Source organism: Artibeus jamaicensis, unplaced genomic scaffold (assembly GCF_021234435.1).
Source record: "Artibeus jamaicensis isolate MK-2021 breed Jamaican fruit bat unplaced genomic scaffold, CSHL_Jam_final contig_484, whole genome shotgun sequence".
NCBI classification, from domain to species: domain Eukaryota; kingdom Metazoa; phylum Chordata; class Mammalia; order Chiroptera; family Phyllostomidae; genus Artibeus; species Artibeus jamaicensis.
The window spans coordinates 3,084,196-3,108,067 of record NW_026521859.1 but is presented as its reverse complement, the minus strand read 5'-3'; the positions used below and the strand labels follow the sequence as shown (position 1 = coordinate 3,108,067).

Here is a 23,872-nt window from a genome sequence, read left to right as displayed (position 1 = left end):
AACCACACCTAAAACAAAAGCAAACTAAGAGGACAGCTAGATCAGGAGCAGAACCATAGAAATGAAGATCTCAAGGAGGGTTAGCAACAGGGGAGTGGGAGGAGGAGAAGGGGGAGAAGGTACAGAAAATAAGTAGCATAGACAGTAGATAGAAAATAGATGGGGGGGCAAGAATAGCATGGGAAATATAGAATCTAAAGGACTTGAGACACATGGTCATAAACTAAAGGGGGGAATGGTGGGGGAGGGGGGGAGGTTGGAGGGGAATGAAGGGGGAATAGAACAACTGTAACAGCATAATCAATAAAAAAATTTTAAAAAAGAAAACTTCAAGCTATAAATAAATAAATAAACAAACAAACAAATAAATAAATATAGAAACAACCTAATCCATAAAAAAAAACAAAAAACAAAAAACTGGTTCCTTCAGATGCCACTGAGGGAGAGTTTGTTCCATGCCCCTGTCCGAGCTTTGGGGCGGGGGAGGGGGGTGGCTGCCAGCGGTCCTCAGCGTGTGGATGTATCACTCGGTCTCTGCCATAGACATGGACAGTGGAAGGGACACTGAAAAGAGGGACCGAGGGACTAAGAAGGAAGAGGAATGAACTGGAAGGTATAAGGGAAAATGTGGAGAACCGCCTCAGCCTTTCAGTCAGCAGTTTTTTGTCACTCACTTGGCGGTTTACTCCAACATGCATTCAAGATTTAAAAGAAACATTTCTCTGTTTCAGCAAAGGGATTGCTCTGAACAGAAGACGCCCAATGCACTCTGAAAAGTTAGTCTCACTCTGACGCCATGACTGACCACTAGGTGGCGACCTTTCTGGAGCAATGGGACCTCTCTGTGATCAACAACTTCAATGCCTTTTAGAGCCTTTGTCCCTTTAGTATACAGCCTCAGCCATTCTTACATGACTTCGCAGCTCCAAATGAAACTGAGTGTAACCTACTAAACCTTCCTTTTCTTTTCTAGGTAACGCGTACTGTCCCATTCCCCTTGCTCTTTAGGAGAGAGAAATTGTTAAGAAAGCAGTTAGTAGCTGCTCGTTCTACTTCTCACTTCCCATTTCCCCCTCAACCCATTCTAGTCAGGCTTCTGTGCCCCACTCCACAGCACCTGCCCTCATCAGGGGCAGCAGTGGCCTCTGGGTACGAAACTCGACGGTCACTCTTCGGTCCTTCCTTCCTCCTTCGTTCTCGATGCCACAGTTTCCTGGCTCCTCCCCTACTGCACTGACAGACACCCGCCGCTGATTCCCTAGCTGGCTCCCACTGCACTTCCCTTCTCCCCTCTCACTGCTCTCCCATCCTAGGCGACCTCCTCAATCTAGCACCATCATCAGAGGAGTGACTTCCAATGCTAGTTTCCGTCTCGCTGTTTTGAATTGCTCGATCTGGGGAAGTTAGCTGGTGTGTCATGATGACACTCAAGCAGCCCTACAGAGAAGCAGACGTGACAAGGAACAGGGGCCTACTGCCAACAGCCAGAGCTGACCCGAGGCCTCTGACGGCGTCCTGGGAGTGAACCATCTTGAAAGTGGACCCCTGATCCCCAGTCAAGCTTCAGATGAGTACAGTCCCTGCTGATGGCTTGACTGCAACCTTTTGGGAGATCCTGACCCAGAACCACCAACTGAGTTGCTTCTAGGCTCCTGACCCTCAGAAATTGTTAGATAATAAGTATTTGTGGCTCTATGTCACTAAACTCTGGGGTGATTTGTTGTGCAAAAATAGGAAGCTGGTATAACTATGTCTATCCCTCTGATCTCATTCTTCCCCATGCTCCCACAACACCTGCCTGCCTGCTGTGCCTGAAACATGCCAGAGTTATTCCTGACCAAGGCCCTTGCCCTCATTGGTCCCTCTGGTTAAGATTCTGTGACCCTGGATTTTCCATGCCTGGCTTCTTCCTGTTGTTCAGGACTTAGTCTTCTGTGACCACTTCTAAGTTAACCCCCTCCCTATCACCATCCCCAAAAGTCTCCATCACACTACTCTGTTTTATTTCTCTCATAGTGTTCATCACTAGTCAGGATTAAGTTTTTTCTTTGATTTATTTATTTACTCTATCTGAGCAGGGAAATGCTGTTAATAGGTACCATGGCAATCCTTTGCGCCTAGAAAAATGTAGGGAACAAAACAGATGCTCACTAAACACTTACTGAGTAAAATAATGAATAAAATCATTTCAATATTTTTTACTGGAGCTATAACCCTTAAGAAAATTTCATCAATTTCTAAGGCCAGAGTCTAAATACTCTTTCTACTGGGTATGTTTAGCTGGCTTGTTGACTTAGAATGTCGCAACTACATGAAAAGTTTCAAAGGACAAGTATATTTAAATAAAGGTGAACAAAGATTGTGGAAGAAAGGTAGGAGGCAAGGCGGATCGAAGTCAACACAGATTACATTTGTGCTGACTCAGGGCTGCCTCGGGCCAAATGGCCGTGACTGGCAGAATGTTTCTAAAGCATATTTGTTCTTCAAGAAGACTTTGGAAAATTGGAAAGTTACCATATATATAGTTCAACTCTTGCTCCACTTCCCCCACTGTAGTCAGAGAAAATTATTATCCACTTTCATTTCAATTCTATATATAAAATCTCTCCATAAAAATGGTAGGTGGTGTAAAGATCAAATACCAAGTGTTAATTATGACAAACATCTTTATGTTTTTATACCACAGATTACCTAGGAGCAGTATTCAAAATATTTAACATTTGGTATAGGAAATATAAATTAAGATATAATTCAGTATATATACCCAAAATTAAAAACATATTACCATTTATAATCCCAATTTTTTTAACCTAAATTATGTATAGCATAAAAGTGTATAAAGCTGTACAAACCAGTCACAAATTATTGTAATCTTCTCTAGTCATTTGTGGTTTTTATGAACTGTCCATGGGTCCTGGGCTTTTGGGGTTGGCAGCGGGTACCTTCCTCTGTGAAGGCCACCAGTTCTGGTTGTGGTGGCCCCCTCCTGCACCTGTGGCTCTTGGTGAATTCCTAGGTCTCCCTACTGCTTTCTACCCTTGTCACACTGACTGAGGGGAGGGAAGGTAGAGGCCTCCCATGTGTCTAGACCCAGAGGGCTTCACCATCTTTCAAGTATCTTAACCTTACCCTGGTCTTTGTAAATAGATATTTCATTAAACTCTCTTCAGTCACTGTTTTTGAGTCAAGGTGATATCTCATTCTTCTTGTTTTTATAGCACCAGCCACAATGAGGTAAATCTTATTAAAGTTTACTTCAGAATAATAAAAGGCATTATAAAATGTTTGTTATCAACTGAGGAGGGCTAGGTAGGGTTAAGAACTTCTGCTCCAGAACAAGGGTTTATGAGGATGTTGTTGGAGGGGCATATAACAAAGGCCTCTCCTCCTCATCAGTTTCTTGAGTCTAGAGCCACAGAGAACAGGTAACTGTGCAAAGGGAACCAGAGCCTCCTGTGAAGTCATCTTGGGACACCTTGGCTGGGCTGAGTTGGACTGTAACATACGGGCATGAGTCATGTGTCCTGTGACTGTGTCTGCCCCACCCCACTCAACTCGGGGCAGGTTCACACTATGAAAAGACTAGGGCTCTGAGCTCAACTCCATAAATCCTAGATTTCCTGGGGGAGCCCAAGTTACGGGCTCAGTATGTGGCTGAAGCTAGGAATCACTTTATCCCAGCCTCTCCTGCACAGTGCCACAGAGACATGCCAGGGGGAGATAGATGTACACCTCCATCTGTAGTCTGAGAACCCAAGCCTGAGTGACAGTAAGGAGGGAGACCTCCCTTCCTTCCCTCTGCAGATACAGAGGATACAGAGGATGAGGATGCAGATACAGAGGATGCAGCTGCTCAGATGGACTAATGGTGACCAGTGTTTTGACTCAACCTAATCAGATCAGGAGTCCATGGGACTACAGGCACAAAGGGCAGCAAAAACAGGGGTTGCAGCAGAGGACTGAATGTTCTGTTTGACTCAAGACTACTTGAGTCCTTGAGTAGAGTAAACCCCCCTAGTGGATGAGTTAAACATGAAACAGAGAATCCCAGGGTGGGGGAAGAATGTTCTTGCTATTCTGAGATGGATGCTTGAGTGACTTAAATTGATTATTTAAAAGATATGATATGATCGGAGTCTTGGCCACCAACATAGCATCTAGTCTGAGGAAGGCCCAGAAACTCTGGGGCCACGTGAGCTATGGCCACCGCCACATTGGCCAGCACAGGAAGCACTCGGGAGGCCGAAGTAACTCTGGTGGCTGCATCACCACAGCATCAGTTTTGACAAATATCACCCAGGTCCCTTCCCTCAGGAAAGTTGGTATGAAGCATTGCCATTCACAGAGAAACCAGAACTTCCTGCCAACTGTAAACTGTTAGAAACTGTGGCCTTTCATCAGTGAGCAAATACGGGTAAACATTGCCCAAAACAAGACTGGAGCTGCTCCTATCCCTGGCGTGGTGCCATTGGGCTACTACAAAGTTCGGGGAAGGGAAAGCTCCTAAAGCAGCCAGTCATGGTGAAGGCCAAGTTCTTCAGAAGAAAAGCTCAGGAGAAGATTAAGGATGTTGGCAGGGGTGTTGGTAGGGGCAGCTTGAAGCCATGCAGAGAGTTCACTAAATGCTCACAAGCGCTTTTGTTTTAAAAAATGATATTATTCTATATGCGTGTCTGGCTGGTAAAGCAGGATATATGGCTATACTTCAATGGCTCCCTACTGTCCTTAGGATAAAACCCAAACTTCTTGCCACGGCCTTCAAAGACCTTAGGACTCTATGCCTCGTTCCCCGATCTCAGCTCATCATCTCCCCTCCCCACCTGAGGAATGTTCCCCAGAGGCCTCCCGGCTTCTCTTTCTTCAAATACACTGCTCAGATTCTCTCCAGCCATAGACCCCGCTGCCCTTCTGCCTGAATTCCATCTCTTCTGCTTAAATGAAGTTCTACCCACTGGCTTCCCTAACTACGACTTCCGTTCCTTCAGATCTCGTGTCAGACACGACTCCCCTCCTTGAGAAGTCATGACTGACCCACGGATTCCCATACACGTGTCCTTTCTAGGTTCATTCCCAACATTGTTGCAACCCTGAGCGTGGTGTTGCACATTAAGTTGTGTTCCCCCAAAACTCGAAGTTCTAACCCTGGATATTTATGAATGTGGTCATCTGGCAGTGCGGTCTTCACAGACGTAATCAAATCAAGACCAAATCATATTGATCAGGGTGGGCACCAATCAAATGACTGGCATCTACGCAAAAAGCGGGGGAATATGGCTAGAGACAGACACAGACGTGGGAAGTCTGCTGCATGACCACAGAGGCAGACGTTGTAGTTGTGTGTCCATAAGTCAGGCAATTCCACGCTTGCCCGTAACCTTCAGAAACTAGGAACAGACGAGAAGGGAGCCTCTCCAGAAGCCTTCGGAGAGAGCATGGCCCTGCTCACAACTTCGTTCACATTGAAAGACTCCAAAACTGTGAGAAAATAAATGTCTAATGTTTTAAGCCACTAAATTTGCAGGACTGTGGTACAGCAACCTTAGGAAATTGATATACATGGTTTGGGGTTAGAATGACCTATTTTTGGTTTCTCTCCGTAGAGTAATCCCCATGAGGACAGAGACAATAGCTGGCTTTGCCATCCTTATTTCCCCAGCTCGCAGAACACTGGCTATTACACATCACATGTGAAATTAATAGTCGTTTCATAACTGGACAAAACAAGCATTGTTTACCTGAAGAAAATGGTTTTTGAGGGGGACAAGAAAGTGTTTAGGTTTATACATCAGACAGGAAAAGGCTGTTTTTGTGGCACTAAGTGCCACATGGATATTTCTCCTTAACTCTTCTGATAACATCTATGACAATAACTGTTCTATGGCATCTTTTCAGGTAGATCAAAGAGTCCATGAAGCTTTTTCTCCATTTATTTAGATGGAAGACACATTCCAGAATATGATCGTGATTTCACATTTGACCTAAACAAAATAGATTGCTGGGCAAGTAAATCTGCAAAGTTGATTTCTAATTAAACTAGCATTTATACTTCGGAAAAGATTCTTAGTTTCACAGGTTTGACATCTCCGTAGAGCACCTCATTGTTGAAAGATTTCAGAAGATTGATTCTATGTGTGCTGGGCATCCCTGTCTGCTTTATTTAAAGCCTGAAAATCTTCTTGGCTTGTTCTAATGCTTTCTCGTCCATGGGAGGCTTCCTCTGACCGCCAGGCTGCAGGAACTTCTTCACCGAAGGGAGGCTGCTGATCCTGGTTTTCAGGGCCTGCAATGCACAAGAGCACAGTCTCAGGGGGCAGACCAAACACCCGCCCGCCATTAGCACAAGCCAGGGACTCCAGACCCTCCTACACCACCACCAACTGAGTCACTCCCCTCAGCACCAGCATGAGGCTGGCAAACAGCCAGCAAGACACGAGCAGGAGAGGAGAAATCCCAGCTCAACAGCACTCCCCCCAAGACACGGTGAAGACTTGATTCAGTTCTCAGTCTTCCCGGTCTCCCTCCCTACAGGGAAATCCTGTCGTTTCATCACTCTTGTTCATACAAGGAAGAGCAACACAGATAAAGGCTCCAAACGGGAAAAATGAAGATATCAGACAGCTAGGTGAAACTGAAGACGGAAGGAAGGCACTCAGAGGAAGGACACCTGCCCACACAGACTCAGGTGACATAGACAAGGACACATCTGGGCCAAAGGGAACCCAGAGGCAACGAGGGCAGATGCTCTCATGGGAGAAGGGCCAGGGACAGAAATGCCGAGTCCGTGGTCTGTCTCATTGAGAAAGACAAACTATTCTCCTTGGGGAAGCATCCACCTCCACTTCCCTTGGCAAAACCAGATTCTTTTCATGCCTCAGACCTGGGCCTACGAGCACATTTTGGAGACCTGCAGGCAGTGGTGTGGGTCATCACATCACCAGTGCAAGAGTCCAAACACGAGACTCCAAGAGGGGAGGGGCGGGCCTCCCTCCGAGGGCTGTGACGGAGGTTACCTTCAGCAGAGGGAAGTTGGCCAGAAGGCTGGGGTCAATCTCTTCAACAGCGTAGATCAGTTCAACCAGGTGGATGTCAGCCTTGCTCAGCCTGTTGCCTACCAGGTAGTCTTGTCCATGGCTCTTGAGCGCCTGGTGAATGGCAGGGATCAGATTATGAACAGGGGCACAATCACGTGGAGCCCTGTTCCTGCCCAGGTTCTCCAGCCCAACCTCTTGCCTCTGCTGCCTCACTGGGCCAGTGGGGGAACCAGGCCACATTCACTGCCCCTGGTTCAGTGAGACAGAGAGAAGCAGGGCTCTCTCTGCTGTTCTTTCCTCACTCTTCACTTAAAGTGCAAGCTACTGGTTCTAATTCCCGTTCCCACGCCACAGGGTTCCCCGTGTGCATCTTCTGCTGGCCCGGGGCCGGCCGTGGCTGCACCGTGTTTCTCTGTCTACACGCCCTGACTGCCCAGATGCTCTGTGGTGTCAGGACATGGACGGCTCTCCACGCTGCCCTCTCTCTCTGCCCCTTTTACAAAGACACCATCTCCGTGACATCCTTCTTCAGTGCTGAGCAGACTGTTTCAGAGCCTCCATTTCTCCTCTGTGTCCTCTCCTCATTTCCTGGTCTCTCTCTCTGGGACCTGACATAAACCTGGGTCAACGTGAACTCACCATCTCCCTTACAGCATTGACTCTGACTGCTAACTTGCACTGTTTTCTGTTCAGCACTGCTGAAGTGTCTAGGTGTGACTGTCTAAGTTTGCTTGAAATTCACTTTGTAATATTTCCAAAAATAGTAGTTCAATGGATAAGGAAAGGGGTTGAAAGATAGAAACTCATCATAAAGCAAACATATGGAAAGGTTAATAGTTGTATTGTGGTAGGCACATATGTGTTCACTGTAAATTTATTTCAATTTTTCTGAAGGTATAAAATTTTTCATAATAAAATGCTGGGGAAATATGTGATATTTATTAAAATGGTCCAGCAATATGGAAATCACAAAGTATTAAGAGAATAAACATACGGCACCACCCACTAAAGGCAACATTTTGGCAAATACACTTTCAGATCATGTATACATATAAAAGAATAGGTAATTATTTAACAAAGATTATAATAACATCAAAAAGTGTTTTGTAAGGTTTGTTTTTTCATGTTACCATGGAGGTAACATGATAGCAAGTGTCGATTCTCAAACTGCAGTGACTAATGAGCTTGCCATTACATGATGTCCCCTAAACGCTCAGCACCACAAGGCCCAGGACAGTGTATTTTCAGGTTAGTATTAAATTCCTTGTTTCTTGAATGCTGATGGACACACAAGTAAGGAATTAACATTTGTAGGATGAATGAAAGATTGCCTTATAAATGCTTTTTAATGTTTTATAGAGATGAGGGTATTGATGCTAAACCTTGTATTTCTATGTATTCCTACTGTATCTCTTATCATTATTCAGTTCATAATTTTTATTTAGCTTGATTTCAGGAAGTTTTCATCTGATATGTTCTTCTCTTCCCTTCAAAGTGAAAACTATGACATGCACTACATACGTAATGATGAATCCCGATTCCTTACGCTGAGAGGCTTTCCTCTAAAGTCTGAGGACCCAACATTTTGTACATAATTTGTTCCTTAGCATCTTTTCATCTGTCTCCTCCCAACCATCCCCCGACCCCCACTAGTTTACACACATCTCACCCTTCCCTGAAACACTAGCCTGTTCTCCTGCTGGGCAGCTGGTCCCCTGTCTCCCTCACATGCTGTCAGAACATTTTCTGACCAACTGCTTTCATCGTGCTCCTCCTCTTGGATGAAAAGCCCCTGCACAGCAGGTCTCTGTGGGGTCCACTCCATCGCTGGTGTGGCTCTCAGGGCCTCCCACGGCCCCGCTGTCACCGTGACACAATATGCCAGCAAACACGGAGCTCTGAATTGGGCCCCAGCCCATGGGGATGTTCCTGGGAGATTATCACTTGGGTGTAATAGACACACACCCTCCCCACAGCGGATTTCCGTAACACGCCTAGGGAGCCAGGGGCTACATTCGTGTTCAGGAGGCCCTCGGGAAGCGAGGGTCAATGCCCCAGGCCTGCCAGGCACCACTGCTGTTTGTCCTCTCTCATCTCAGTGCGCCAAACGCAGAACAGACCACCTACTTTTTCAAAGACAGGGAAATAGCGGTTCACTGTTCTCTCTTTGATCTGGGTTATCTTGGCACTCTTTTGATCTGGTGGGCACAGTGGAAGAAGCAAGATCATTTCATACAGATCTGCTATACCTTCTGAATACATATCAATCCTGAAAGACAAAAATGACCCAATTGTCAATTGTCGCCCGACTTACAAGTTACTCTTTAAAAATGTAAAACAATGGGGCCCCAGGAGGTGAAAGGTAAACCACTTCCATTGGGCGCTTTTTCACAGCCACTCATTCAGCTACAGTTTTCACTGAACTTGAACATTTCGCATCGGGGTAGATAGACACACATGTCTAAAATTTTCATTATACACATGACCAGATATAGGGCCAGAGAACAGCAGTGAGGGGTCCAGAGTCACAGGCACAGAGAAACCAGTAGGATCACTGCAAGTAACCACTGAGACTGTGCCCAGGGTTTGCCAGCTGTGCTGTGGTCTGTTCTGGGCACACACTCAGTATGACTCAATGCTAAATACCCGCCAGCTGAGTGACCTGAAGACAGTCCCTGGCAGAGCCACCTGTGTCATGTCCCTCTCCCTCTCTCATCCTGTTGCATCAGGCCCTTGTACACGCCCAGCGTTCGCAGTGCTCCCCGCAGTTCCCCATGGAACACCCTCCACAGCCCTCCCCAGGGGCGGGGCCCGAGCTCTGGCCATGTCTGCACTGCTCCGGACTCCCCCTAAAGTTGCCCCTGAACTGGTGTAATTGTTTATATAATTCCAACCACTGCATATTCCAGGAGATATGTTTTTATTATTCCTAGCCAGGCTTCTTATAAGTGATTTCTTTTAAAAAATAAATAAAAGCTTTATTGACATATAATTCTCATACCACAATGTCACTCTTTTTAAATGTACAATTTTGTACTTTTTCATAAAGTCACAGATTTCTGTACCATCACCTCACTCTAATTTCAGAATATTTTCATTCTCCCCAAAGAATTACTGCATGCTGTTGTAACATTCCACATTTCCTTCTGTCCCCACCCCCAAACCCTGAGAATAAAATTATCTTCTGTTTCTATGAATATAAATGTTCTAGACATTTCATCTCAATGATATCATACAATATGAGCTTTTGGTGTCTGGTTTCTTTATGCAACATAATGTTTTCAGGGTTTATCCATGTTCATTGCTTTTCATGGCCAAATATTACTACATTGACAGATTCACAAAACTCTGTTCATTAATATCAGTTGATGGACATTTCTGTTGTTTTCACTAATTGAATATTATGAATAATGCTGTTATGGATGTTTTCAATTTTTATTTATTGATTTAGAGAGATAGACAGGGAGGTGAGAGAGAGTAAGAAAGAGAGAGAGACATCCATTTGTTGTTTCACTTATTGATGCGTTCATTGATTGATTCTTGTATGTGCCCTGACAGGGCATCAAACCTACAACCTTGGCATATTGGAACGATGCTTAACCAACTGACCTACCTGGCCAGGGCTTGAACATTTTTTTACAAGTTTTAGTGTAGATATGTTTTTGATTCTCTTGGGTACATTCCTACTAGTGGAGGTGCTAACATATGGTAACTATGTTTAACTTCCTGAGTAACGGCCAACAGTTCCTTACAAGACTTTAGTTTCCATCACGCGTTCCCACCACCATGGGAAGGAGAACCCCCAAGCCCACCCCAGATGTGCGTGTATGGAATGAATCTGGCTGCTTCGGTTCTGTCTCCAAATGTGCAAGGTAACCCCGGCCTCTTGAGGACCAGCCTCTGCTCACCCTTGTCAAGGGGCCAGTCCACACAACCAGCTGATAGGTTAGGCTCCTGGGAATTATTCTAGTAATTTCTGGAACTTGAAACTTCGCTCCTTTGGATCTTCCCCTCCCCAGCCTTATCATCGCAAAGGCCTGAGCACCTGGAGTCCAGGCTGCACCTTCCTCCTGGCTTCACAGTTCATCAGTGTGTGGACACCTCTGTCACTCCCTGTGCTATGCCGTGGACTGAGCCTCCTTCTATGCTCCCACTTGCTTGACTCCACCTCAGGCAGAACCCCTCATGCTCATGCTCATGCTCCCTGCTGGGCTGGACCTCAGTCTTTGCCTCCAAGGCCCACTCTGCTGCTGGTCGTGATCCCTGACACAGCCTGCTCATTCACAGAAGAGTCTGAACAGTTCCTGTTCACCGTTGAGGGGGGAACACAGCAAAAGTACCGTACAGGGCTCTCTCCTTCAGGTCTTTCCCGTAGAGGTTGTGTTTGGCGGCAATGTAGTTGAGGATGGCTCTGGTCTGCACCAGCTTCATCCCATCGATTTCCACCATCGGCACTTGCTGGAACAGCAGATACCCATCTTTTGAAAGGAGAAAAGGAAAAGTGGACTGAAGTGCTTCATAGAGCACACACTCTGGTAATGAAAATGTGTTTGTTGAAATGACTAAAGATATGAAAGGAAACCAAAAATTATTGCCTGGTGTTCAAACCTCGTTATGGACTTTACAGATGCGCTCCTCAGAGCACTTTAGACACTTGGTCTTACCGTTCCTTAACTTGTCCAAGCCTTCCGGAGTTTCCACAAATTTCTCTTCAAACTGGAAAGCAGAAACAGTAAAGGAGTTCTTGTTATTCATTCCATAGCATTATAGGACTTTCAGCCTTGAATGACCTCTGTCTGGTACATAACGTGGAGGAGGTAAGCTCTCCAAGTTTGCAGGCACACGGAGGAGTGCGATCCCGGCCATTTGTGAATCTGGGTAAGAGCCACCAGGAAGAGAGTGTGGGTCGCAACAGGCAACTGCTCCTATTTGGACGTTCCATCCACCTCCGCCCTGCTCTTCTATCTGTGAATGACTAGGTTGTGATTCGGGAGCAGAGTGTTACTGGAGGGAAGGGACTGGGAAGTTCTGCTAGTTGTGGAGTTTTAACAACTTGGGAAAGCCTTTGTCTCCACTTGAGACAGGACAGTGTGTGTGCCCCAGCTCGGGGTACCCATGGGGCAATGACCATCTGAGACGCTGCCACTCAGGGCCTCAGTCCACATCGTCTGGCCACACTGCAGGTGAAATGGGTCCTCCTTGCTGTACAGCTTGAACTCTTTCTACTCAGAATGTTCCCTTTTGAAAAGTATGACACACTAGGCTGGAATTCCCAATAAGGAAGAAAAAACGTTTTCCAAATTAGTTCTTAAATTTTAAAGGAACAAAAATCCCCTGGTTTCTGATATGACTGCCTGGATGTGACTATTGCCTCTTTCATGTACTTGTTTCTTTTGCTTAATCACATTCTTGAATCTGTGTCTCAGTCTCCATCCATAAAATGTGTATCTTTATGGTACCTGTGTCACAGGTTGATGTGAAGATTAAATCAACTAGGTGTGCCAAGGCCTTTGAACAATGCCCAGCGAAAGCTAAGTGCTTCATAAATATAAGTTGTGCTTAGATATTTAAAGATGGCTACTATCTCATAATATCATCCATCATTTTTTCTTTTAATTTAAAGAAATCTAACATTGGTGCAAATGCCCTCTGTTCTTGATCTATAGTCTTTGCCCCACACACTCTCCAGTCAAGCTGGGACTCAGGAGAGGCAGCCTGGGGCGGCCTCACTCCGACCCACCCTCCTCTGCTGAACTCATCCTGCCCAGAGGCCCTGAACATGTCCCCAAACCCAAAGCTGAAGACTGCACTGCAGTGAAACTGAGGGTTATTGGTATATAACCAAACAAGCTGGGTGGCACTATTTGTATTTGTGTGTGTGTGCTCATTTCTTCATGAAATTCAGAAAGGGCCAGATGAAGTCCTATGCACTCATTGAGCAATCCAGAAAGTATAATCCAAGGCTCGGCCACACACGTGGTTCCCGAGGGTCAGCACACGAAGGGAGTGCACCAGAAGCCCCCTTCACACAAGGCCACCTCACCTGAGACCCTCTTGCATGGCTCTAATGTCAGAGACACGGTCTCCTGAGTTCATCCACCACTCCTTCCCCAGGAAGATGCTCCTCAGAGACGCTGGGTCTCTCTGATCTGGACTGGGAAGATTTTCTCACTGGCGCCTTTAGGGGGCAGAGGTGTCACCCTGGATGCTCCCATCCCTCCTTGGAATCACCCATTTGCTTGTCTGCATCCTCCCTGGAATGTAAGCTCCCTGAGCACAGGGGCCTTGTCTGTCTCTCTCACCTCTGTGTCCCCAGGACCTACCACGGAACCTGGAACTTAAGGCTGCCCAACAGATTCGCTGCTGACTGCCTGTACTGAATCTTTAACAAGCAGTTTCTTACAGTCTGCTCCTCCCCATTTTTCTGGCTAATGCTTTAACTTCAAATACATTAATTTATCTTTTTATTATGGAAACTCTGAGCATGCATAAAAGACAGAGAGTGATTCCCCCCTTGTACCCATCACCCGGTTTCAATAATTACCAACTCTAACTAACCCCATGTTGTGTTTCTGCCCACCCACACTCTGGGTAATAATTTAAAGCCCATTCTGGACATCATATATTTCACCTTTAAATACCTCCATCTGTATTTTTGAAACCTGAGAATTATTTGTAAAGTAACCAAAATATGTGATCACACCTAACACCCACGACGATTCTTTACTGTCACCAACATTCAAGGGACGTGCGTATTTCTAATGTTGCATGAATGTTACATGTGACATTTTGTGGTGTGTTTACATCCAAATCCATATCAGGTCCTCATTGCGCTTAGTTTGTTAAAGTTATTTTGATTGTTTTTGTTCTGCGACGAGAAGAGATTTTAATATTAGACTAAATCTGTTCCTCGCTTAATAACTAGCAGTTTTTCTTTTCATGCAAAACTCATGATGAGCTAAGAAAAGCTTTCAGCTTAGTAAGAAAGTAGTTCAATACAGTCAATTTCAGGTCTAGCTTAAACTGGCAGAACTCAGGACTGACCTCCACTCCAGCTGCAGCCAGGAGCCAGCGGATGGACTCCATTCGGCCTCGTCCATTGAAGTAGTGAAGCTTGGGCTTCCCCGCCATGATGCCGCCTCTTGTTTTCTCTAAACATGAGTGAATGAATGAATGCACGAAACCACAAAAGCGAAAATTCACCCTATGATGTGTGGTGGTAGCGCACCAACAATGCTGAAGGAGTATCTGCCCTCTTCCTGGCAGAGTTGGAAGAGTCTCTGGAATGTCCATTTTGGCCTAAATTCTCACCCATCATTAGCCAACCCTGGGAAATTGCTATAAACCATTCTCATTTCTCTATTGGGTAAAGTCTGATTGATTTGGCAGGCTAATGGGGGGAGTCTGTGGTAAGGCTGTATGTGTGCGTGTTAGGGAGAAGGGAAGGATTAGACAACTAATATCTGCTGAAAATCTAATGATTCTGACCCAGTGCTAGTTGCTTTAGAAACATTATATTTTTAATCCTCACAACAGCCCTGTGAACTAGTTGTCATGTACCCATTATTCAGTTCATGAAACCAAGGCCCAGAGGCTAAATGACCTGTGCACAGTCACACTGCAGTTAAGGAGGGACATGGAAATCCACATCAAGCACTGAAAAAGGACAGGGATGGAAACCACCCAGGTATAGGCCCTGAGAGCCCGTGTGGAGCCTGGAAACCAGAGGGCTTCACTGACGGGGAGGTGGGGGAGGGAGCAGAGTCAGGCCTCAGCATCTTCACGGCTATGCTGTATTTGTTCAAAGGCTGAAATTAGGGCTGAGATTCACCTAATTGGAGCTCAAAAGACCTTAAGTTTTTTAAATAAACACAGGTTGCTAATTCCCACCTTTCTTGGAATTCTACATTCTACCTATACTTGGTACATTTTACAACCTAGAAAAGTAAGTGAAACTGCACTGCCTTTGCAGTCTACAGAGTGGAACCAGGATTCGTCCAGTGTCTGCTGCCCCTGCACGATGGGCTTTCTCTCGCCCGTTTACGTTCACTTAATCCTGCAAAAATCCCCTGAGATCGATTCTGGTAGTGCTTTGATTTTACAGTTGGGGATACTGAGGTTTCCAGGGTAACTCACTCAAAGTAAGTGGTGGACCTGGAAGTGAAACCCACTTCTCTTAAAAATCAAAATCTTGGCTTTATTTTCTATCTTAGTTGTTTTAAAAGATATGCATGATAGTGCTAAAGTGAATTGTGATACCCACCTATTTAAAAAACGAAATTAAAAACAGAAGCTATCAGACTGCATTATATATAGTCAAGGTAAGCACTGTTCCACGAGGTTTCAGTCTTCGTTGTATCTGTTATGTGTATAGATGTGTGACTGTGTGCATGTGCACCTGGTTATTATAAAAATGAGAGGTGCTGTGTCAGTGTTTGGTCAACAAACTTTGAAAGCCCTTGGTCTATCTCGGCCTGCAGAGCAAATGGACAAAGCCTGCAACCAGATATTGAAACTCAGGAGTTCTGTCACTGTGTGAATGGAGGCACACAGAACTCATCGAAAGCAGGGATCTAAAGCCAGGACTTAGAGAGGAACCATCTTTAGCTAGAAGATTGAATTTTCTATGTAAATCCCAAACTCTGCTTAGTATATATTAATTCTCCTGTGAAATTGTTGTGGTGAAGTTTGGGACAAAAATATACTTTCCTTTACCCAAATGGATATATCTCTGAAAACGTGAGTGTGACTTGAATTTAAGATATCACAATGTGTTCAATGTCCACATTGTTAACATGAGATTCAATAGCCTAAGCTTTAGAAAGTAAAGAGTCTTTGCCCTGACTGCGGTGGCTCAGTTGGTTGGAGCGTCACACCACACACTGAAAGGTCACTGGTTCGATTCTGGTCTGAACACATGCCTAGGCTGTGGGTTCAGTCCCGAGGCAGGGCGAGTGAGACAAGCAACTGATTGATGTTGCTTTCCCTCTCTCTTGCCCTTCTTTCCCCTCTCTCTAAAATCAATAAGCATGTCCTTGAACGAGGATTCTTAAAAAAAGAAGAAAATAAAGAGTCTTTTGGAAACACCCTTAATCAACCTGCTTCATAAGCGGAGATTTTGTGTAGTATACTTTCTTATCATGGGAAATGGAGATGCTATGATTCAGCAGAATGAGAAGGGGAATAAAGTCTCCACTAGCTCGGAAACATGTTTGTTATGGGCTAGAATTTACAGAGCTTAGTGACTCACATCCTGTCATTAAGCTCCCTTACTCTGTTGATTGAGGATCAAGTTACAAAGGGAAATAACTTCTACCTTATGTAATATTTTATCATTAAGCTCCTCCTCAAAGGAAACTTTCTTCACCTCCCAAGTAGGAGGTCCCCAATGTCCTGGTCAAGACTGGGCCAGACCCTACCATGAAACTTTGGTCAACAAAAAGTGAGAACCCGAGGGATGTGACAATGTGCCAGAGGTCACACATTTGTTCCTGATTCGCAGCGAGTATCTAGCGAGTGCATCTGCCTCTGCAACTACCCTAGGAAACAGCTTTTAATACCCTGCTTTAAAGACCAGGAGACTGAAGTTCAAAGAGATAAAGTGCCTCTCCTATGCGCTTGTGTTTTTCGAGCGTTAGGTTAGTTTGAGCTCATCTTCTGATTTCAGGTCTGGGGCCTTTGCACTCCACCATGAAACACGTCAGCAGGCTCTGTGCTTCTCTCTGAGGCCCTCGTCCCTTGCCCCATTCAGAATCCATTAGCCAATTAATGGTTAAAGGGGAGGGAGAGAGAGAGACATTGAATTCACAAGTGTCTTTCTGGTGCCTGATTTTTAGTGGCTTAACAAGAAGAAATATTAGTAAGTGTGTGTCTTGCTTTATATTGATACCCTAAAAACCTGTGAATAAATTGAGAACTAGCATAACTATATTTTACCTTCCTAACGAAGTAGGTTTATATTCCTTGAAAGGAATATATCCTATGATAATTCCATCATAAACTTAAGGAGTTAAGTCTCTGGGGGTGTTTCTTAGCAGAGAGAGGAGAGACTTAGAGACAAAGCCCAACTCCTTTCCTTATGATGTTCATAAACTTGGCCAGATTGTTTCATATTTGCACCCCAATTTTCTCTTCTAAAAATGAAGATAGGTATATGTAATTTGAGGGGTTTTGAGACAGTTAAATGTGATGATCTACATAAAAGTCATCATAGGAATCAGCAAATGCAAGTCCCCGCCTGCTCCCAGTTTCTGGGAGACAGGTAAGGCTCTGAACACATTGGGTAGCACATGTGTCTTCTTTCTTCTGCCTGTCAGTCCATCCATCCATCTGTCTATCACTTATCTATTATTTATCTAGCTCTCCATCTATCCATCCGTCTATCATCTCACTGTCTCTTGACTCAAAGCTCCAGCACAAATACAATTTTATCCACCTTAAATCTTTCTGCATGTTAACTAGCTTTTATTCATCAACCATGTTGTCCTAACACACATTTTTTGGCTATTTAGCTGGAAATACCAGACAGTTGATTGCACTTGGCTATTAGCTCTATGTAATCTTTCCAGGATAAAGTTGTTTTGAAAAGACACTAATTCTCTAGCCATTCACACCTGCATTCAACTCTGCAGACTAGAAATAGCACCAGAATGGCAATTTACCCCACTCTGTCCTTCCTACTAGTGCAGAGGAAAAGGAAGGGAAACTCTGTCCACAGAGTTGGCGGAGGGATGATTTCTTGCAAAACTTGTAAACAAATAGTTATTGTCAATATCTGAAAGCTGTAAAATTTAAAAATTTGAGGAAATATATGATAACACTATTGTCAAGTAGAGCCCTTAAAACCAATTAAATGCACATTTCTATAACAAATATTTTTAACAAACAAACAAGCAAGCAGACAAAAAGCCAATGGACAGGACAGCTCCCCACTACGACAAATTACCCAGCCCACCTCGCCAACAGCACCACAGTGAGAAACCTGCCCCAGCCCTGGGCTGGGCTTGCCATGAGCCCCAGAGAAAGAGCCAGACTGCTCAGGGGGCTAAGCATAGCTGGGAATGAATACAATCTCGTTCCAATGACATTTAGAATAATTTCATCCTGTTATAACAAATTTCAATTTTGAATTTTCACAGCCTCTATCAGATTACAGTGTTACCATTCACAACTGTGTGTGTTGACTTCTTCCATAGAGAAAGTAACTTTAGTGTGAACACTTACACTCTCACTTGCCCTGGTCATATTTTCAGGTTATCTACAATGATAACAACATTTTCTCCTCACATTAATTTTCCTTACATCACAATGCTTGTGCCCTAGTTTGCTAAATTCTTCGCTTTTACTTTTTCATACAGACATACCTAATAGCAATTGTCCTGTTAGCACACCAAAGACGTTCAATGTGAGTAGAAAACAAACATTTGCTTGTGCTAATGACATATTTTGGAAACTTTCCCTTTTTTTGTGACTAAGGTATGAGGATGTAAGGCATTGTATGAAGGTTTATAAAATCAGTACTTACCTTATTAAAGCCTGCCTCCCAGTTGCTCAGCCACTCAGTGCCAAGTCCTCATGTGTGTGACAGCTGTTTTTATAACTGAATGACTCCTCCTCTCTGAAAAGTGTAACTTCCAGATAAAGAAAATCTCTTCCCATGGTGTTCAGGGTCAATGGGTCCGATGCCAAATAGAAAAAAAAAAAGCCAAGTCATCCTTCATATCAGAAAACAACTGGTTAATATGTTTCTTGTCAAGGTCAGCAAATAAAAGATAAAGCAAAGAATTTCGTATTGTTGGACTCTGCCAGGGAGTTGGGCACGGCTTTTGGAAGGAGCTTATGGTGAGATTTTCATAAATTGGGTGCAAGGACTACAGTAGATAAATAAACCTCCACTGTGAGCAGAGCAGGAAGCTGATGTCGGTAAAGGGCAAGCCGATTGTGTAATACTTTTTATGTTGGGTTGCAGAGAAAATACAGGACACTCAAGTAAATGAGAGTTGCAGACATGGGACATATTTATACTAAAAATTATTTAGTGTGTATCTGAAATTCACATTAACTGGGCATCCTGTCTTTTCTCTGCTAAGTCTGGCAACCAGGTCGGTATACACTTTCCTCTATGCCACACTTAAGCCAGTCTTGCTATCCTCCGGGCCTTTGCATATGTGATTTGTTCTGTTTGGAATACTCTCTTTTGAGCTACGACTGTGTCTTTTACATTAAATGTTTAATGTCCATTTTCTCCATAGTCTGTGAAGTCCCGGGGGCAGGTTTTCATCTTCTTCTCAGTGACGTCCCCATGGTCTGGCACAGAGCCCAGCACATAATTGGAACTCAATAAATAATAGATAAATTGTTTTAAAAAATAATTAAATGGAAAATTTCCAGCAAATACGAACATGGAGAGAGTCGCAGAAAGTAGAGAAAGCCCAATGTACCAATCCCCCGGCTTCAGCAATTGCCAACGATCTCCTTTTATCTCTACGCCGTGGGGTGACATGGTGCCTCCTGAAAACATAGATCCTTGTCCAAATGCACAGAACCTATAAATGTGACCATACTTCGAGAAAGGGTCTTTGCAGATGTAATTAAGTAAAGGAACTTGAACTCCTGTTGTGAAATCTTTCCTGCACGGACTTCAAGAACCCTCACACTAGAGGCTGGCTCAAGGCAGACCTCCTTCTGGGCTGGTCCCTGACTAGCAACGTTACTACCATTTGTGATGGAGCAGTGGGGACAGCCCGGGGCCGTGACCACACCTACCACCTCACAGGACAGTGGGGGAGGCCCAGTGGCGTTCAACTCTATTAGTGGTTTACAGGGCTGCAGGGGAGGCACAGAGGAGAGAGCCCTGCTCTCCCTGGGAAGCAGCTGAGGTGAGGAGTTCAGCACCCGCAGGTGGGAAGGAGGCGTGAAGAGTGACTGGAGGAGGCTCCCCGGCAGGCAGGCATGGTAGTCTAGTGGCCGAAGGAGTTAAAGAAGGTGGTGACACTCAAATGTGCATGTTAGGGAAACCTTTCTGGTTGCAAGTAGACAGCAGACCAGATGGAGGTGGCGCTGCAGCCAGGGAGCCCTGGGTGTCTGTCAGCTGCCCACCCCACAGCGTGGAGAAGCTCACTCTAAGGAACAAGAAATTAATGGGCCAGAGGGCAGACCTTCTGGCAGGGTGTGAATTATTAGCCCCGAATATGGCTAAAGCTAGAAATCACTCCTAGTCCAGCCACTCTGCCCAGTGACAGGCCAAAGAAACGTGATCTGATATATAATCATTTGCATCTAATTTATACATATAATCTGTATCTCGAAAGTCCAGTTCTGAATGACATCGAGTAACCCAAGGGAAATCTCAGCCAGGGCCCCACAGGGCATTAAGCAGCAGAGCAATGAGGCGCCAGGCCCATCGCGGACCGTGAGGGACGGCAGGCAACCAGAGAGCAGAGCCTGGGCCTGGTTTACTCTTTGTTACTTCCCGCCTCCTGCAACACCAGCGTCCAGAGTAGGCATGTAGCTGTTGTACTGCCCAGGAGAAAAATGAATAACAAAACACATTTTTATTATCAGAAGGAAAATGGCTCCTAAAGAAAAAAATTTCTCTATGCCATTACCCTAAAAGTTAGCAATTCCCCGTTAATACCTGAGAGTGTCAGATATAAATGTTTACACTTGACTCTTTGATAGTCTCTGGGACAGATGTTATGTGACAATTTCTGGAAAAGATCAAACAGACCTCATAATTTGTTTCCCTTTTTAATTTAATTCTTAATTCCAAGAGGGACACAATAGAAGATTGAAAATCTGATTTCATATTAGATTTTAATGAACAAGAATAAACTGTAACTAAATCTGCTCATGGGTGTTTATTATTTAAGTACTTGGAAAAAGCTTATTATTCTCACTATATATAGCCAAGGTTGAAATTCCAGTAGAGCACCTCATTGTTGAAAGATTTCAGAAGATTGATTCTATGTGTGCCGGGCATCCCTGTCTGCTTTAGCATTCCACTCTGGCCCCAGGACCCTTGCATGCACTGTTTCTTGTGATGGGTACATTCTCCCCTCCCTACTCTCAGGCATCCTGTGCCTCCTCTGTCCTGTGACCATGACCTTATATGCTTATCACATGTTCCCCCGCCACTGTTCACTGGGAGCTCCTTGAGGACAAGACTGCCAAGTGCCCGTGACTGACTACAGTGCCTGGCACATGGAAGAGATTTAATAAGTAAATAGATAAATATAAATATATATGCATACCTCATCTTTTTCTAATGGAAAATTTCCAACATACATATGTGCAGAAGGAAGAGTATAATGGGCCTTAGTGTACCCATTGCTGTACACCAATTGTTGTCAGCAATGCTTTGAAACAAATCTCAGATTTTATGTTATTCCTCCGATAAATAATGTAACATCTATCTTGTGGATCAATAGGGTGAAATTATTTGCATCACAGAAAAATTGCAAAAGTGCTATAGAGTTCCCAATCAGCCTTCACCCAGTTTCCTCTAATTGAATATCTTAATAACCGTAGTACCCTGATCAAAACCAGGAATTAATGTGGATAACAACACTATTAATCAAATTCCAGACTTGATTTGGGTTTAGCAGTTTTCCAACCAGTGGTTTTTTTTTCCCCCCAGTTCAGGATCCCACACTGATTAGTTGCCATAGTCTTCTTCAGTCTATGACAATTCCTCAGTCTTTCCTTGCCTGTCATGATCTTGGTGTCACAGGTGGGCACAGGTAACCAGGTTCTTGGTGATCGCGGACAAAGAATTGAACTGAACACACAGAGTTTGTAGCTGAAAGAGAGAGAGCAGATTTGTTAAGCGATCGCACACTCCACAGAACATGGGAGCAGGACAACTCCAAGCAGAGACCGACCTCAGGGGCTGGAGGGATTCTATTCTTACAGGGTGGCTATTTCCTAGCTAGTGTTGGTGGACTTTAATTGCACATGTACAAGTAGTTGTATTACTTTAAAGCTACTGTATATGTGGTCTCCCATGATTTTCTTTGACTGGCTACCAGAGAAGTAGGCCACACAATGTTAATTTATTATAATGCTACTATAATGAAGCAGGGGTCATGTAGCATCTGCTGTGCAGGTACATTCATGAGTCACCATGATTCAGCTCTTTTCCAGAAAGTGGGAGTGACCAGTCTTAGAACAGGATCACTATTCTGTATTGGCATCCTTTATCTTAGCCCTGGGCTCCTCCTGAGTTTCCTCCTTCCTGACTGTCTCCTTCCTCATTGGTGCTTTGGAAGAGTATTGGTAGAATGTCTCTCAATATGTCTCTGCCTAATATTTCCTCATAATTTGATTGCACTTAATACATTTTTTGCAAGAAACCACAGAAGTTATGCTGTTCCCACACTGGTATCTCATTTCCAGACATAACATCATAGCCGAAACAAAATATGTCTTACTAAGGTGATGTTAACTTTGATCCTTTGACTAAAGTAGTGTCAGCCTGTTTTGTCAGCTGTAATGTTACTATTTATCCCTTTGAAAGTAATAAATATTTTGTAAGGAGATACTTTGTGGCTATGCAAACAGTCTGTTTCTTGCTGAACTTCCACTCACTAACTTTAACATCCATTGTGGATCTTGCCTATAGCAAAATGTTACTACAGTGTTTGCTTAAAGGTGGTGTCACTCATTCCTGCTACACGGAATAGCTGGAATTATGTTGTAAGAGCTATCTCTTCTCCCTTAGCTATTTATTCAATTGTTTACTTAGATCAGTATGGACTTATAGACATTTTATCCTAAAGGTTTTGATCTAGTACTGTCAATATACACTTTTTGGCTCAAATTTTCAACTTTGACCTTTGATAGGTACTTCAGGTTGGGTCCTGTGTCCTTCATCACAAGTTCCCTCTCTTTATGGGTATTTCCATATATTTTTGCACCAGCAATATTCCAGACTTACCTTGAATTTCTTCTGCCCCAGTCCTGATTGGTCAGTGTGCCCAGGAGGAAGGCAAGTGGCCCCGGCCCATGCCCAAGGGTAAAACTGGGATGGAGATTGGGGTGAGGGGGGACATGAGGAGGCCCCCTTGCAGGCACGGGAGTCACTGAAGGAGGTAGAGAGGGTGGTGATACTCAGGCTTGCATTTCAGGAAAACTGTTACAGAACTCAAGGGGTTCATTTGCTTGTGCTCATGAAAACCCAATCACACGCAAAAGGTTTATTAGTTAAGGAAATGGGTGCCAAGCCCAGAGTCACAGGTGAGATGGGAGCTGGTCTCTCTCAGGTCAGCCTGTGAGAGAGGAAGCACGGAGTGCCTCCTGGAGGGAGAGGGAAAGATTCTGTAATACCGGTCTATCCAGGAGGTATGCTAAGTTCCCGCCAACTTGGAAGGCAACCCACATGCTTCTTCCCTAGGGCTTCATCCCCACCCGCTTCTCCCTGAAGCGGACAAAAGACCAGGCAACTCCCTTACCAGAAGAGCCCCAGGAAGTCACTCACTGAACTCCAGGGCCATGTGTCTGGGAGAGCTCTCTGCCCAGACACGATCCGTGTATATCTGCCTTCTGGACACACCTACCTGGCTGACCCTCTCATCACTCACACTAACCAAACCCCAAGCAGAAATTGGGCTTTGGATCTGAGTGACACTGCTGATCCACACTGTCGCCCAGGCTGGAAGCCTGCCGCCATCCCCGACTCCGCCCTGCCCCTGGGAATCCCCGCCGTCCTCCCACTCTCACACCTCCCGGCTGCCTCTCTCTTACCACCCCACCTTCCAGTCTGGGCTGCCGTCACCTCTCTCACAGGTTCCGTACAGTCCCGCACACCAGAATCTCTGTCCGGGCCTGGGCCCTGGGGTCCT

At 44.7% G+C, this 23,872-nt stretch overlaps 1 protein-coding gene across 1 annotated transcript; it reads right to left on the bottom strand.

Annotated features, from left to right (window-relative positions):
* Positions 1-5,909: 5,909 nt before the first annotated feature.
* LOC119059745 (glutathione S-transferase A2) lies at positions 5,910-18,662 on the bottom strand. The gene is made up of 7 exons (XM_037159558.2): positions 18,556-18,662; positions 14,076-14,182; positions 11,696-11,747; positions 11,377-11,509; positions 9,159-9,300; positions 7,011-7,142; positions 5,910-6,280 (listed from the first exon to the last, which is right to left on the bottom strand). The coding sequence occupies exons 2-7, from the start codon at positions 14,160-14,162 to the stop codon at positions 6,158-6,160; spliced, it is 669 nt and encodes a 222-aa protein (XP_037015453.2). The 5' UTR covers positions 14,163-14,182; positions 18,556-18,662; the 3' UTR covers positions 5,910-6,157.
* Between the last annotated feature and the right edge of the window lie 5,210 nt (positions 18,663-23,872).